Source organism: Kryptolebias marmoratus, linkage group LG1 (genome assembly GCF_001649575.2).
Source record: "Kryptolebias marmoratus isolate JLee-2015 linkage group LG1, ASM164957v2, whole genome shotgun sequence".
Taxonomy (NCBI): Eukaryota; Metazoa; Chordata; class Actinopteri; order Cyprinodontiformes; family Rivulidae; genus Kryptolebias; species Kryptolebias marmoratus.
Genome location: NC_051430.1, coordinates 35,822,370 through 35,835,815, shown reverse-complemented (window position 1 = coordinate 35,835,815; position 13,446 = coordinate 35,822,370). Strand labels below are relative to the sequence as shown.

General features: G+C 42.0%; 2 protein-coding genes across 6 annotated transcripts in view; one reads left to right on the top strand and one right to left on the bottom strand.

Moving 5' to 3' along the window:
* Nucleotides 1-7,738, bottom strand: part of LOC108250966 (serine/threonine-protein phosphatase 6 regulatory subunit 2-like) — a 29,009-nt gene extending 21,271 nt beyond the window's left edge. For 3 of the 5 annotated variants that reach the window (XM_017441085.3, XM_017441088.3, XM_025002793.2), the window contains exons 1-8: nucleotides 7,329-7,738; nucleotides 4,311-4,480; nucleotides 3,515-3,769; nucleotides 2,587-2,773; nucleotides 2,358-2,495; nucleotides 2,195-2,260; nucleotides 1,976-2,088; nucleotides 792-905 (exon numbers count right to left, since the gene is read on the bottom strand). In XM_017441085.3, the coding sequence (XP_017296574.1) occupies nucleotides 792-905; nucleotides 1,976-2,088; nucleotides 2,195-2,260; nucleotides 2,358-2,495; nucleotides 2,587-2,773; nucleotides 3,515-3,741 (845 nt within the window). In that variant the 5' untranslated portion in view covers nucleotides 3,742-3,769; nucleotides 4,311-4,480; nucleotides 7,329-7,738. Of the gene's footprint in view, nucleotides 1-791; nucleotides 906-1,975; nucleotides 2,089-2,194; nucleotides 2,261-2,357; nucleotides 2,496-2,586; nucleotides 2,774-3,514; nucleotides 3,770-4,310; nucleotides 4,481-5,794; nucleotides 5,815-6,402; nucleotides 6,450-7,328 lie in introns of those variants that run through there. The other 2 variants (XM_017441087.3, XM_037974147.1) reach the window with 2 other exon arrangements.
* Nucleotides 7,739-10,005: 2,267 nt separating this feature from the next.
* Nucleotides 10,006-13,446, top strand: part of cbll1 (Cbl proto-oncogene-like 1, E3 ubiquitin protein ligase) — a 4,606-nt gene continuing 1,165 nt past the window's right edge. The window contains exons 1-6 of the mRNA XM_017441083.3: nucleotides 10,006-10,033; nucleotides 11,203-11,370; nucleotides 11,781-11,887; nucleotides 12,376-12,459; nucleotides 12,537-12,610; nucleotides 13,121-13,445. Of these exons, the coding sequence (XP_017296572.1) occupies nucleotides 10,021-10,033; nucleotides 11,203-11,370; nucleotides 11,781-11,887; nucleotides 12,376-12,459; nucleotides 12,537-12,610; nucleotides 13,121-13,445 (771 nt within the window). The 5' untranslated portion in view covers nucleotides 10,006-10,020. The remainder of the gene's footprint in view (nucleotides 10,034-11,202; nucleotides 11,371-11,780; nucleotides 11,888-12,375; nucleotides 12,460-12,536; nucleotides 12,611-13,120; nucleotide 13,446) is intronic.

The following is a 13,446-nucleotide window of genomic DNA, read 5'->3' as shown; positions in this document are numbered from 1 at the left end:
CAAAAACTTGGACCTTTACACTTTTTGCGGGACACTGTTTAGTTTGTCACTATTTACTCAACCAAACAAGGTCAGCGTTACTCTGCCGGCGTCGATCTCCTGAGGCTGCTGGACGGATCAGTCCACCTTAGCAGTGCGTCTCGTCAGGAACTCCTGAGACAAAGCTAATCAGACGAGACTTGGACATTCAGCCGCCTCAGAACATCGTAACACGGATGTTTAGTTGAGAAGACAGCAACAAACTAAACAAAAAGTGTAGGGGTTTTAAATAAACTAAACAAGTAGCGTGCTCTTTCAAACCAGGATAACATTTTTGAGCAAGAGTTTTTTTATATATGCCTCAGAAACGTTATTAAAAAAGTCACCACTGTAGGAAGCCTGTAGGAGGACATCTTCCTCTTTCTACAGACTCCTTTTCTTTGATGGCATGACTGAAAAGCTGCCAACTAGTGATAACTATTCGACAAAACATTCCCTAAAACTTGTCAAACTACTCTATCAAGAAGAGGTCCCTATATTCACTTATCCAGTTCACAGAAACGTAGTGCATGGCGGTTTACTGCAGAGAAGGAGAACCCATCATCATGTAAGAGATGAAGGTGGCACAAGTCACAGCTTCCAGGACTTCACAGATCTGTTCCTGACAGAAAACCTCCAGAGGTTCAGTGGAGTCAAAGTCTCCACCAGAGTCAGGGCTGTTCATAATGTTATGGCTGATTGCTGTAGGAGGAACGGATCCCGATACCAAAACTAAACTGACTTGATTTATCAATTAAACAGCTGACACTCACCCAGACCTTCTGGTCTCCAGTAAGGTAAGTAGCACTTGAGTTCCGTTAACGATGGAGACCTCGCTCCTCTCCCCCTCAAACATGTTTCTGAGAAGCCCTGCTACAGTCTCCTGCCTGAAACAAGCAGAGATAGGAAGAAACAAAAGCTGACAAGCCAATGTTGCACGAAGAAGAATTAGAAATACTAAAATTTTCAAAATGCTCAAAACCACAGGTTCTGCCACCGGTTTTTGTTCCTATATGGTAGGGGCTATCACAATAACCAGAACTTCACAAAACATCCGTTTTTTTTTCCCATTTGGCCAATTAGAGAGAACGCACGTGAGCTCCACAACTGTCCCGCTTTTACGAGTCAGTGTAGATGTTCTAATGGTAAATAAATGCAACTGAGTGGCTCATTAGGTAGCTTGATATGAGGGCCACGATTTGGCACAAATGAAGAAAGGTACGTCTCCTTTGGGTTAAGACAATTTTACAAAAACAAATAAAGTCATAAAGGAGAGTTTGTTTCAATAAATTTGACTTAGATTGAATAACATCTTCCAGTGTGCAAAATATAAAACAAATAAAATGTGAACCAATCACCAAGCTTCTCAGGCAGTGAGTTTGATGGTGGGAAAATGAAATGCACAAACAGTGCACACATTAAATGACATGTTTGCTTGCTATACAGCGCACCTGTCGTCTCCCTCCACTGCTGCGGATCATGACCGGGAAACTTTCTGATGGATTTGAAACAAACAGGGAGGTCTTTAAGCCTTTGTGTTCGCCTGAACCAGCGATTCTTGCTTTATTTGATGTAGTGTCCGCTGTACTCATCTTCTAAGATATGTACCCATGTCAAAACGTCTGAACTATGGTAGTTCGGTACGAATACATGTACCATTACACCCCCACTCTGCAACGTGGGATTCTCATTGTTCCTTTACCTAAAACCCAGAGGCCCTCAGTGCTCAGCCACAGTTTGACAAAAGACTAAAGCACACATGGGTACATTTTCTCACTGAAAAAACCATACACTTACTAGAAACCTTTCATTTTTTGATTGTCTCTTCCCCAGATTAGAGATCTTGAATCAGCAGTGATATTATGGTTCTTTTTTTATTGTTTAGTTGTTTATTCATTATTTCCTCCTTATTCTTTTCTTTCCCTATAACTTAAAGCAAACAGCATTAGAAACTTACGACTCCAGAACAGCCAATAACGGGTCAGACTCCACGTTCTCCTGCATCTGACTGGCCTGGTCTCGACTAAGGCGGATGATATCACAAAGCGTTTGGGATGCATTAGATTGTCTCTGAAAAATAAACAAGCGAATCAATAAATGAGAACTTCGACCAGCTTTGTGGAAACGTCGTGAAAACACAGATGTGGAAGAACACCTCTGCTTCCCGCTCACTCACCTCTTCATCTTTGCCAGTATGGATAAGCTCTATAAGTCTCTGCACCAACCTCTCCTCATTCAGCCACTGGAAAGGAAGACAAAACACACAAAAAAAGGTCAAATACAGTCTTCGATTGCTGAGTGTTCAGCCAGAGAAGGTCATGGATGTGTTGGTAGCTTACATGCAGGACTTCCTGTCTCAACGGGGCGGGTTCCACACAGCTAATGAGGCGAAGCAGCAGGTCCATCATGGCAGAGGCGTCGATGTGTTTGAGCACCAGGTCGATAAAGCCTTCTTTTTTCTTTAAAAATGCAATAACCTGGAAAAAAACAGAATCAAAGTAATGTTTAGTATTTGGGCAGAGATGAACTAGAATAAGGTATTTGCTGAAATGATCATTTCCACCTCACCTGTTCAGTTTTCCTGGCAATGAGATTGCCAATGGTTTTGCTGAAGAAGCTGGCGAGTAGGGGGTTGAGGGGTGGGTCCCGCTCCAGGAAGTGGTAGAGCACCTCAAGCAGTGACTCATCCCCACCAAGCTTATCATTTATAATGGTCACATCTGAGGTCAGGAGCTCACAGGCAATATTAGGAAACCTTACAGGGAAAATCAGAAGGAGTTTTCTAAGCAGCAGCAGTATTCATGTTTTCTGCTTTTATTGCTGTCAAAAATCAATCATGGTTAGTATAAATTGGCCTTCTTCATAAAATAAACATCCAAAAATCTAATTTCTACAGAGTGATGCTAATTAAATAAAATCAGTGATTGCATAAAAATTCACCCCCTTAAAAAAAAAGAAAAGATGGTGGCCTTGCTAATGGAAACAAAGGGATTTCCAAGGCCCTGAACATGAAACGGAAGGAATATGGGACGTGTGTCAATCTACCAAGAGCAGGCCGTCCTCACAAACTGAGTGACCGTGAACAAGGAGAAGAGTGAGAGAGACCACCAAGAGGAGCCCTCTGAAGGAGCCCTCTGAAGGAGCCCTCTGAAGGAGCCCTCTGAAGGAGCTCCAAGCTTCAGCAGGTGAGATGGGAGAGACTGAGCTCAGGTTCTCCACCAGACTGAGATTTATGGGAGAGTGGCAAACAGAAAACTCATATTAAAAGTTTTAAGATGAGTTTCCTCCTCCCTTAGTCCCCTTCTTGCCCAGTAACTCTTGCTCATTTTAGTGTCTGTTTTGTCAATTTCAGTTTTTAGCGTGTTTGGCTGATTTCAGCCTCTGTTCTGCTTGTTTTAACTTTAGCAGCAAATTATTCAACAGTCAGCATTGACACTGAATTCCCCCCCCCCAAAAAAGAACGCAACTTCTCTAGTTTCTCTTGTTATCGTCTTACTTGAAGCGGCTCTTTTCCTCCAGGTCAGCAGGCGGCTCTGTAGTAATGAGGCTGACCAGCTCTTGCATGCAGTGGTCCTGAGAGAGAAACAGGAGCAGCCGCCGGTTCTGGGCCTTGCACTCCTGCAGCACGTCGTCCTCTTCCATCAGCTCTCTCAGCGTCACGTCCTCCCTGTCCAGCAGCTGGTCGATGTGGGAGGAGGTGTGCAGGTCAAACTTCCAAAACATGATGGCCGCTGGGGTGGGGAACTCAACCCTGAATCACGAGCATGGGAAAGAAGGGATAAAAAAGGTAATGCACAGGTGAATGAGGTCCTCAGAAACAATAGGAAAAAACTAATTGTGTGGGTGAAAAGAAAGTAAAGAGACTCTGATCTTAACAAACTCAAGAGTTCACATTACTTTTACTTTCATCTCAAACACAATGGCTACAGAAAGAAAACACTTACACTGTTTTTTCTAAAATATACAGCCTGTTGAAATAAAGTCAACTTTATACAAATTTTACTCAGTTTTTTTTTTCATAGATTCCTGTAGAATTTGGCCACAAAATCAACTTGCACCACTGAGAAAACAACAAAATCTGTTTTTAGCATGAAAGTTACATACTGTCAGTAACTCTGAAACAAAGTGCTGCTCTAAATGAATGCAAAAAACTGACAGGTCTATAAGAAAACTGTGGTTGTGACTGAAAAACAACTTTGTTTACAGCAAAGACCATTTGGACCCCCTGCACAAGTAAAAGCAGCCATTATTTGTCCAACAACAACAACCGGTGTTGAGTTTGCACAACATACCAGTGGATGAAATATGGATATCTTTAATCAGACCTCCCTCACGGCCAGGCAGGCATTTGTGTTTGCGCAGACAACAAAGAGTGTGGTGAGGCCTGGCATTTATCAGCATGGGTCGTCTCCTAAAACGAAGGCCTCTTCGGGAGTCAGGACGCAGCGAGGCTCACCATAACCTGCACAGCATGGAAAGTTTATTAATAACCAAAAAAAAGATTAGGAAATCACTTTAAAGTTCAAATGCATCTGAGAAGCAGGGAAGTTTATCATGTCTGTTATCCCAACGCTGGTAACATGTAAATATGTATTAGTGAGGTTTTAATTCAGAGTCAGTAAAAAATATTAGTTAGACAGTTTGACTTGTGGTTTTAGTTGTGTTGTCCATAAAACCTGATCAATGTCTCCTTCTGCTTCAAACATAGGCAATAATTAGTGCCACCCAGCAAAGCAAAAAGGTACAAATGTTTTATATGTCTGTGGCATTAGCCAAATGTCTTATGACCAACTGAAGGGATTTTCATTTTAAATAAGAGGAATCACTTCTGGAGTTAGCACAAAAACGGCTGCACCTCAGCCAGTTGTACAGACGCTGAGCTACAGTTTGGTGTGGTAGTAGCTGAGAGTCATCCTCAACTTGTACTTCAAGAGCTAACAGATGACATCTCGCCAAAACAAAGGCTATAACTCCATCCCCTCGGTGCATAATTAGTATATAATAAATTTTGTTTGATACTCTGGCATAAAGGAAGCGGGAATGCTAGGCTTTTATAAAAAGAAATTAAAGATTTAAATAATTAAGAAAAAATACTCAATTGCTTTATGACAAAGCAGTTGTACCTAGTTCATGCAGTTCCATCAGCTGTTAATCTGAACAACGCAACAAAGAGGCAGAAGGCAACTTGCTAACAACTGTTGATCGTGGAAGTAAAACCGATGTAGGAAATCAAAGTGTTTCCTCGTTCAACCCCCCCAACATACACACACACACAGGATGTTTTCTTTGCACGCGCAGCAGCAGGGGCAGCATCGTCCATCTGGCATACATTTACAGAGCACACAAGGGCAATAATAACCTGCCGAGCAGGAAAGAAAAACACTCGACTTTACATCCAAAATAGAAGCCACCAGAGGCAGCCTCAACAACAACAACAAAAAAAAACAGTCTATCGGCGAATGTAGCAGATGATGAAAAAAAAAGGAGAACAATGGCTCATAAAAGGGCACACATGTAGATGTTGTGAGCCAAAACGGGCTGTAATTAGGCAAGTTAAAAAGGAGTGAAAGAGAATTTAATTCTACAGAAACACTCCTGTGCTTGCTGAATGGACACAAACAGCCAACAAACGTCTACACCGTTTTAGGAACAGATGAGGGTTTTTTTTCCTACGGCCGATGCAGATCTTGAAACACTTACTTTTGTTTCTTTTCAAGGAAGGGGGTGTCTTTAACGAACATAAACGAAAATAATACTGGAATTTAGGTTAGCTCACATGTTCGCCTTGGCTCAGTTTGGATTTGCTTCTGGGGCTAGTTGAGGACCTAGAGTTTCCCGTGAAAAAAACAAAACAAAACAACTCTACGTTTAAGGAAATGTATCTGCAAATCTACAAATAAATCAACAAATGATGAATATTTCTTGTAACCTTATGGCAAAAGGGTGACGGACTGATTGATTGATGGGTCACGGAAATGTGTTTATGTATTTTTTTCCAGTTCAGAAAATATACCAATAATTGCTTTGCTTAAACGTACACTTAATAATAAGGAAGTTCTCGCTTGAAAATAAATAAATAAAGTACGGGCTACAGTGAACTGCTTGTAGCAGCTGCTCCATCTTTATTTTCCTACTTGGTTATTAATTGATTATCTACAGGCATGGCCGATTGCAAATATCCGCCAATTAATGAGTTTATCTCTCGTTAGGAACCTACTGATCTACACAGTGAAACTCATCCTGCTCTCTTATTGCACCTAAATACTCAGAGGTTGCAAAATTTAGCCTAATATCTAATGTTTTATCATAGATTATGTGTTGATTCTTCCATTTTTTAAAATGCTACTTGAGCTGCACTTTTCCTCTTGTTTGCGTGAGGTTCACCTTTGAGTCTGCCAGCTGTCAATCAGGACGCTTCAGACCGTGATCACCTACAAAAAAATAAACTTTAAACACATTTTTATTTCCTAAATTGCACAGCTCGTGTTTGACGTCGGTCTGACGAATATGTGTTTGTGTTTCCACCTTCTTATATTGCTCTGCAAAGACACTGGGAATCACTTCAGCTAGGTTATGCAACAATAAAAAAAACTCTGTGGTCGAATAAATGTAAACTGAGCCTCTGTACAGCCTTGGCATGAAATGCTCATCAAACGACTTGCTGTAGTAGCTCAGATTTCTGTTTACTTCACCCTAACTGAGAAGGGGGAACCGCTGGCAAATAATACATTATAATACATTATTACAGACTACTGGTTTGCAAATTCACTTCAAGCTAAACCGTGTTAGTTTGGTTCCTGGATCTCAGTAAAAGTTGGCCTCTGCCGACTCCCAGCACACTAAAACAGCTCTGAACAGGCAGTAAACTAACACGGAAAACTCAAACTAAATCAAGATGATTTTGATCGCCTTAGCGGGGAAACTGGTTGAAACTGAAACCATTTTACAGCAGCTGACAACTGACAGTCAAAACTTAGCGACTGTGTTGCGCCGAGTAATTTATTTTACCTTCCCAGGAGCTAAACCCATTTCCTAAGCAAACAAACCAACGGACCAACATTGTTTACTTAATAAAATGCAACTGGCGATATTTAGGTGTCCGCTTGTAAAGTGAATTTAAACAGCGCTGCCTAGTTCCTCCTTTCCTCTGATTAGCATGAAAGCTAATTAGCTGATGACAGTTGAGTGCTGAGCGGAGTTCGCCAACTTAAACAGCTCTCTAAACTTCGGTACAACTTTGTAGTTAGAGTAGCGGAGTTAACATGTGCTAGTTTCTCGAAATAAATGGCATTTCTGAGGATAAAACTCACCTTTTATTTAACGCCAACTGCCGTTCCTTCCTTCTCTGTTGGACTTTTGTGGATTTTATCGTCAAGCAGCCAGCTATTAGGTCAATGCGGCTAACTGTTAGCTCTCGGTGTTGGCTAACATCCGTTAGCCTGTTAGTGATTTGTTTTGAAGAAGCACGAGCTAACGGTAGCTAGCTCAACTTGGCTAACGTTTGTCAAAATGTGGCTCTGAAAACGTCAAATCCACGGAAACCCCTGCATGAACGGCTCACTGACACTCGAAGCGACTAGTATTATGTCTGATAGACGGGTCAGGGTTCGTACTCACGCACAAAGTAATTCAAACGCGAGGCTAAGTTTAGCATGCAAAGCAAGAGAAAGTCATAAATTTCGAATCAAAATGGCGACATTGTTACGAGAGCGCGCAGGAGACGGGGACGAGCGTCGCGTTGACTTCTTCTATGGAGCCTCGTTTCCGCCACTTGTGAAAAAAGGCTCTGACTGTCATGATTATGAAATTAAACAGTAGTAAAAAAAAGTAAAATATAGGAATTAATCTTTTTAAGTGTAATTGGAATATTTATAATTATAAATATGGTATTCAAAGTCAAAACTGTCATTTAAAAAGCAGTATTATGAGACCAAAACACTTAGTTAGAAGATAAGTCATTATTAGAAAATGCCAAAAACAAAATTATTTTAAAAAAAGTCTAGAATAGAATATGTAATAATTATTACACACACACATATATATGTAAATATGGAAACATAGGTAGACATCCAAATTGACTATACTAACCCAGTGTTCCAACATTCGAGGGTGAAACCTGCTATCACACCTACAGATTAACAAGATACAACAATGATGCTACAGGAAGGGGGGCCTTGCTATACCTCAGTTAATTTTACAGATAATGAGCTACAAATGAATGTGGTAGTAGCTATGAATGATCCCCAACCTATACTCTGGGTGCCTACTGATCTCTGAAGGTCCATGTTTAAAACTTCGCCTCATGAAGTAGTCTCATTAACACGGGAACAGAAAGTGACCATTATGCGTCTACAACAGGTTAACTTTCGGAGGCAACTCAATTCAATATGGCCACCACAACACCAGCCCACACAGAAAATGGCTACATTCATCAGATATTTAGCTAAAACCTGCTGCGGCAGTGGCTGAGAGTCTAGCGCGACAAGATACTCGAAGCTGAAATTGAGCTGAAAGCCAAATGTAGCAGTAGCTGAAATCAAAAAGTAGCAAAATGTTAGCTAAAAGCTAAAAGTAGCAAACGGCTAAATAAATGCTTAAAGCAACAAAAGGCGAGCTAAATTTGCGCAATGATAGCTTTTAACTAAAGTTAACATTAGTAAAATTAGTGTTAACAGCATTGGACTAACACTAGAAAAGTTCCTGGGGAAACTTTGAAGGGACCGCATCACTTGGTGCTTTTATACTGAATGACTCCAAATGCTAAACAGTTGGAGACAGGCATCTATTTTGGTGCTTTCTGAAAGTTTCAACAAAACCCATAAAGTGGTTCATGAGATATTTTGCTAACAGACAAACAACAGAAAAGATATGACACTGTACAGGAATGAAACTTGTTACTTTTCTCCTCTATATATGGTCAAAAGATGAATAACATGTTTTTTTAACATGTACAGTAGCTTTAAACATGAACTACGGTTTTCCCAAAATAGTAAGTATTTAAAAAGTTTAATCATTTGATCAAAGTCCAATGTCCTCTGACCTCCACATTGTTTGAATAACGTTTCTAGGTGAAATTATAATAAAGTAGTAAGTTTTACAACCACATGAATGATTCTTCATATTACCTATGAGGCATTTAGGGTGTGGCTGATGGCAAACTCTGTCGTCATGGTAACTCACATCACACGCCGAGGTGGTCGATTCAGTGAATATAATGTGCAGGCGCAGTTTTACGTTCGGGGAGTATTAAGGTTGATAGAAACACATACAGAGGGTAGTAAATGCAACACAAAAACATGCATTCCTTTGCAGGCCCCAACTAGAAAGTTCCTGTAGAAACTTGCCTCTCGGTGCCTGATTTTGTCTCCTGCCTCTTAAATCATAATAACTCCATAAGCCAATCAGCTGTCGACACACATGGTTACTTTCTGCCATCACAACAGATGACAGCTCAATGTCTAAATGTTTTTCATTAGATGTTCTGCGGTTCACGGGATACTTTGCTAAGAGACGCGTTCATCGATAGTTTACAGCTCGTTTTAATGGAGAAGCGTTAAAATAAGGAGGAACGTCACGAATCAACACAAGAATGGTCATAAACGAAGACTTTGAACACGAGCGTGCGAAGTTACAGCAGTGGCATCTTTGCAGCTATAACATAAATTTGAACTGTGACACTCGGACAGTCAGAATTGTGTTTATTTGTGAACAACCCAGATGGAAAACAAACAAACAAGGAAAATCAGTGTGAATGCTGACATATAGACTGTATTCCACATGCTAGTCTTATACAAGCACTGAAAATGATTTGTGATGCTTCTGAGTTATTCATTTATTTTTCTGTAATCACCTGTGTTACCAATGTCTTTATTTCTACCTAATAATACATGTTTTTTTAGTTTATTTCCGTCCTTTCCTCCTGCCTCTCATTACTCGGCTTCTCCTCGAGCCTCCTATCTGGTCGGCCGTATCCCACAATGCATTGCGCACACTCGTCGGATCATGGACCAAGGCGGTAAGCTAAAGGCTAAGTAGGGCCGCTGGTGGCAAAGTTTGTTCGTCCGATTTATTGTTTCCCCTTTTTCTTCCTTGCACCGTTCTGGTTATAGAGAGTGTTTAGGTAAACCCGAGCGACCTTCGCGGAGGACGTTGTCGCTGCGATAAACTCAGCGGGCGCGCGCACCGTTAGAGCTCGCGCGGTGTAGGGCTAGCGGCGGGTTAGCTCCCGTCCAGTTCGCCAGAAGTGAAGGCTAAGATTCAGATTAATTAGAGAGAGTGTTTGCAACACTGCGCGGAGAGTTCATTCGGCGAGCATGCCCAAACGGAGGTGTTTTGATTTTACGTGTCAATAATAAAGTAACAGACCGGAACTATCAACGCTACGACTGTTAGCATCATGCTAACCAGGCTAAGGGTTTGTTAGCTAATTTGGCGAGACTTTAGTCCTCCGTACTCCCACAGCCAGTTCACTCAAGTCAGGTGAAAATGGATATTTTTATTTTTATTTTAATGTTTATTAGGGCTGTAATTTGTTAGTGTCGTTTCCGTAAGTCAGGGGCACAGAAAAGAAGCACTACCACACAGTTACATTTAGCCATTTTGCGTAGGTCATACCTTTTTGTTGTTGTTTTTATCCTTCTTATAATGTTAACACAAATAGTGTAAATGTATAGCTGTTAGGAGCCCCAGAAAAGGCTCAGGCGGGCGATAATGCTTTTGCCCCCGTCTCTGTGTGTGTCTGTTAGCAAAATATCTCATGCCACTGGATGGATTGTAGTGAAACTCTCAGACGGTAACAATTGGACATCTGTAGCTGAAGTCAACATAATTTCAAGATGGCCGCCATGGCTAATTAACATCACCAAACACAGTTTGATGTGGCAGTAGCTGAGAGTTGTTCCCAACACATACTCATAATCGTGCGATATCGCTTGAAATCCGGCTTCAATCTTTTCAAGGTTTGACCAAAACGGCTACAGCTCTGTCTTTGTCAGCATAAGATCATCTTCTTGCACGAAAGGTGGCGAACAGAATGCTTTCCTTCAAGGAATTGCTTTCCCTTTTAATTATTGTGAAGAATTTGCCCTTCCTTTTCGTGAGGTAATGTCAAACATGTACGGAATTGCCGCCTTGTGTGTGGGGGTGATATTACGCCTGTCTCCCTGATTGTTGCCTTGTCCCCAGCAGACAATGATCTTCAAGGAAGCGACGGCTCGGGGAGTTTGGGCGGACTGGACGTTCGCCGACGAATCCCCATCAAGCTCATATCCAAGCCGCCGTTGAGGAGCAAGCCCCAGCAGCGCATCCAGAGGCCCGGCAGCAGGCCGTGTAAAAACGAACCCGGAGAGGACGGTAGGCACGCCGCGCGTCCTCGTTGTTCGGCGCCGGCTTGCGCCTGCGGCCGTGAAGCACAAGGGGGTTAACGAGTCCAAAGAGTGTTTAAATTGACTTATTTAAGTGTTACAGTTATAGACAGCCTTTCATTTAACGCGGCAATAAATCTGTGACGTTCATTTAAGGTCAGATTGATTTTCAAAGATGAAATAGTTTGACTGTTTTATAATCTAGACAGATGAAAGTGAGTTTGGGGCAGCATTTTGCAGTAATCTGCTTTAATTTATTATTAAACAGGTTTTAGTTAATAGCCTACTTGGATTAGTTTTGTTTTATTTGGGGAAAAACCTGCGTTGAGATTTCAGAATTTATTCATTTCCAGTTTTTAGCCCTGTATCAGTAATACGTACCTCTGCTGTGTTTCACAGATAAATTTAACTTCAAGCAGGAGGACAGGTTTGATTGTGGCACCAAAGCCGGCGATGTATTTGCAACACAGAGGAGGTTTCCCCAGCCGCTGTTTTGGGACTATAAGGTACGTCACTTACTGGGATCGGACTGTTTGCTCGCAATATTCATTCTTAGGGCTGCAGCTTTATTTTGTTAATCAAATATTCCATTAGAAAACACATCAACCAAGTAATTGGATCCACATTCTACATCAGTGGCTCCTGACCTCCTCTTCTTTTTTTTTTTCTTTTTGGGAATTACGAGTTAAGTCTTTACTACCAGAATGTCTGGTTGGTTAGCCATCACCTGTTTGTTAGTGTGGATCAGGGAGTCCCACAGTATCTTCTCCACCACCCTTTGCTGGACTGTCTTAAGGATCAGCCTGGATCTTAGGTCCTGTCTGGTGTGGAAGATCCTCATTATTCTGGCATTCAACAAAAAGGATTTCCTCAAAACCTGAAACGGGACAGGTTTAGTCTGATTCAATGTCAGACTGTAAGAAAACTCTTGGTTCTGTCTCTTTTTCTCCAGTAAATGTTAAACCTCTGTGACTTTCTGCTACTTTCCCAACAGTTGAATTTAATCGGTGAACGGGATGAAGTACCGATTCACTTCTGCGATAAATGTGGGCTCCCCATCCAGCTGTACGGACGGATGGTACGTGCTAGGCTGCCTTTTCTCCGTTCGGGCCTCGGATAGTTCCTCCCGTCTGACTCTTGCACTTTCTCTACCAGATTCCTTGCAAACACGTTTTCTGCTACGACTGCGCTTTGCTGCACGAGAAGAAAGGAGAGAAGATGTGCCCCGGGTGAGAGACTCTAAAATTCGTTTGTTTCTTCTTAGGATCTTTACTTTAATGGACTCGGAACATCTCAAATTATACAGACGTGTGAGGAAAACCTGAAAGTGTAAACCCAGCAGTTGAGCAGTTTCTTGCTGTGTTTACAGACGGTCAAAATGTGTCTCAAAAATGGTTAAAAAGTCTGAAAATCTGAGTAGAATGTGTAGCTATCCTGGACCGATGTGCTTGTTGTGTCAAATTGCTTTTGTCTTGTTCACTATTTAAGAATCAAATATGATTTGGATTCACTTTTTTTTAACAATTTTCAGGAAAAAAAGGCCCTGAATGTGGTCAGACATGTTACCTAAAATGTAAATGTTTATTAATGAGCTTATTCAACTACTTGATCAACTGGCTTTAAACCTTTTTTAGGATCTAGTACGGCAGATAATGTTTTTAGTGCTTACAGAGAATGATTGAGTATTGTAGTTGTGTGTTTTTGTTTCGGGGTCACTCAGTTTGTGCGTCCGTGTTCAGTCTCTCTCTGTACAGCTGCACGGACCCGGTCCAGCGCATCGAACAGTGCCAGCGAGGTTCCCTCTACATGTGCAGCGTCGTGCCAGGCTGCAAGCGCACCTACCTGTCCCAGCGGGACCTCCAGGCCCACGTCAACCACCGCCACATGAGGGCGTCCAAGTCCTCCATGGGCCGCCAGGATCCCATGCACCTGCCGCCCGTGTCCGAGGTGTCGGAGCGGTTCCGCGTGCCCCCGCCTCACATCCCCAAAAACCACGTCCACCTCCCGAGCTCGCTGCAGCACGGCAGCCACGACCCGTACGGCCAGCCGCCGCCGCCGACCCCCC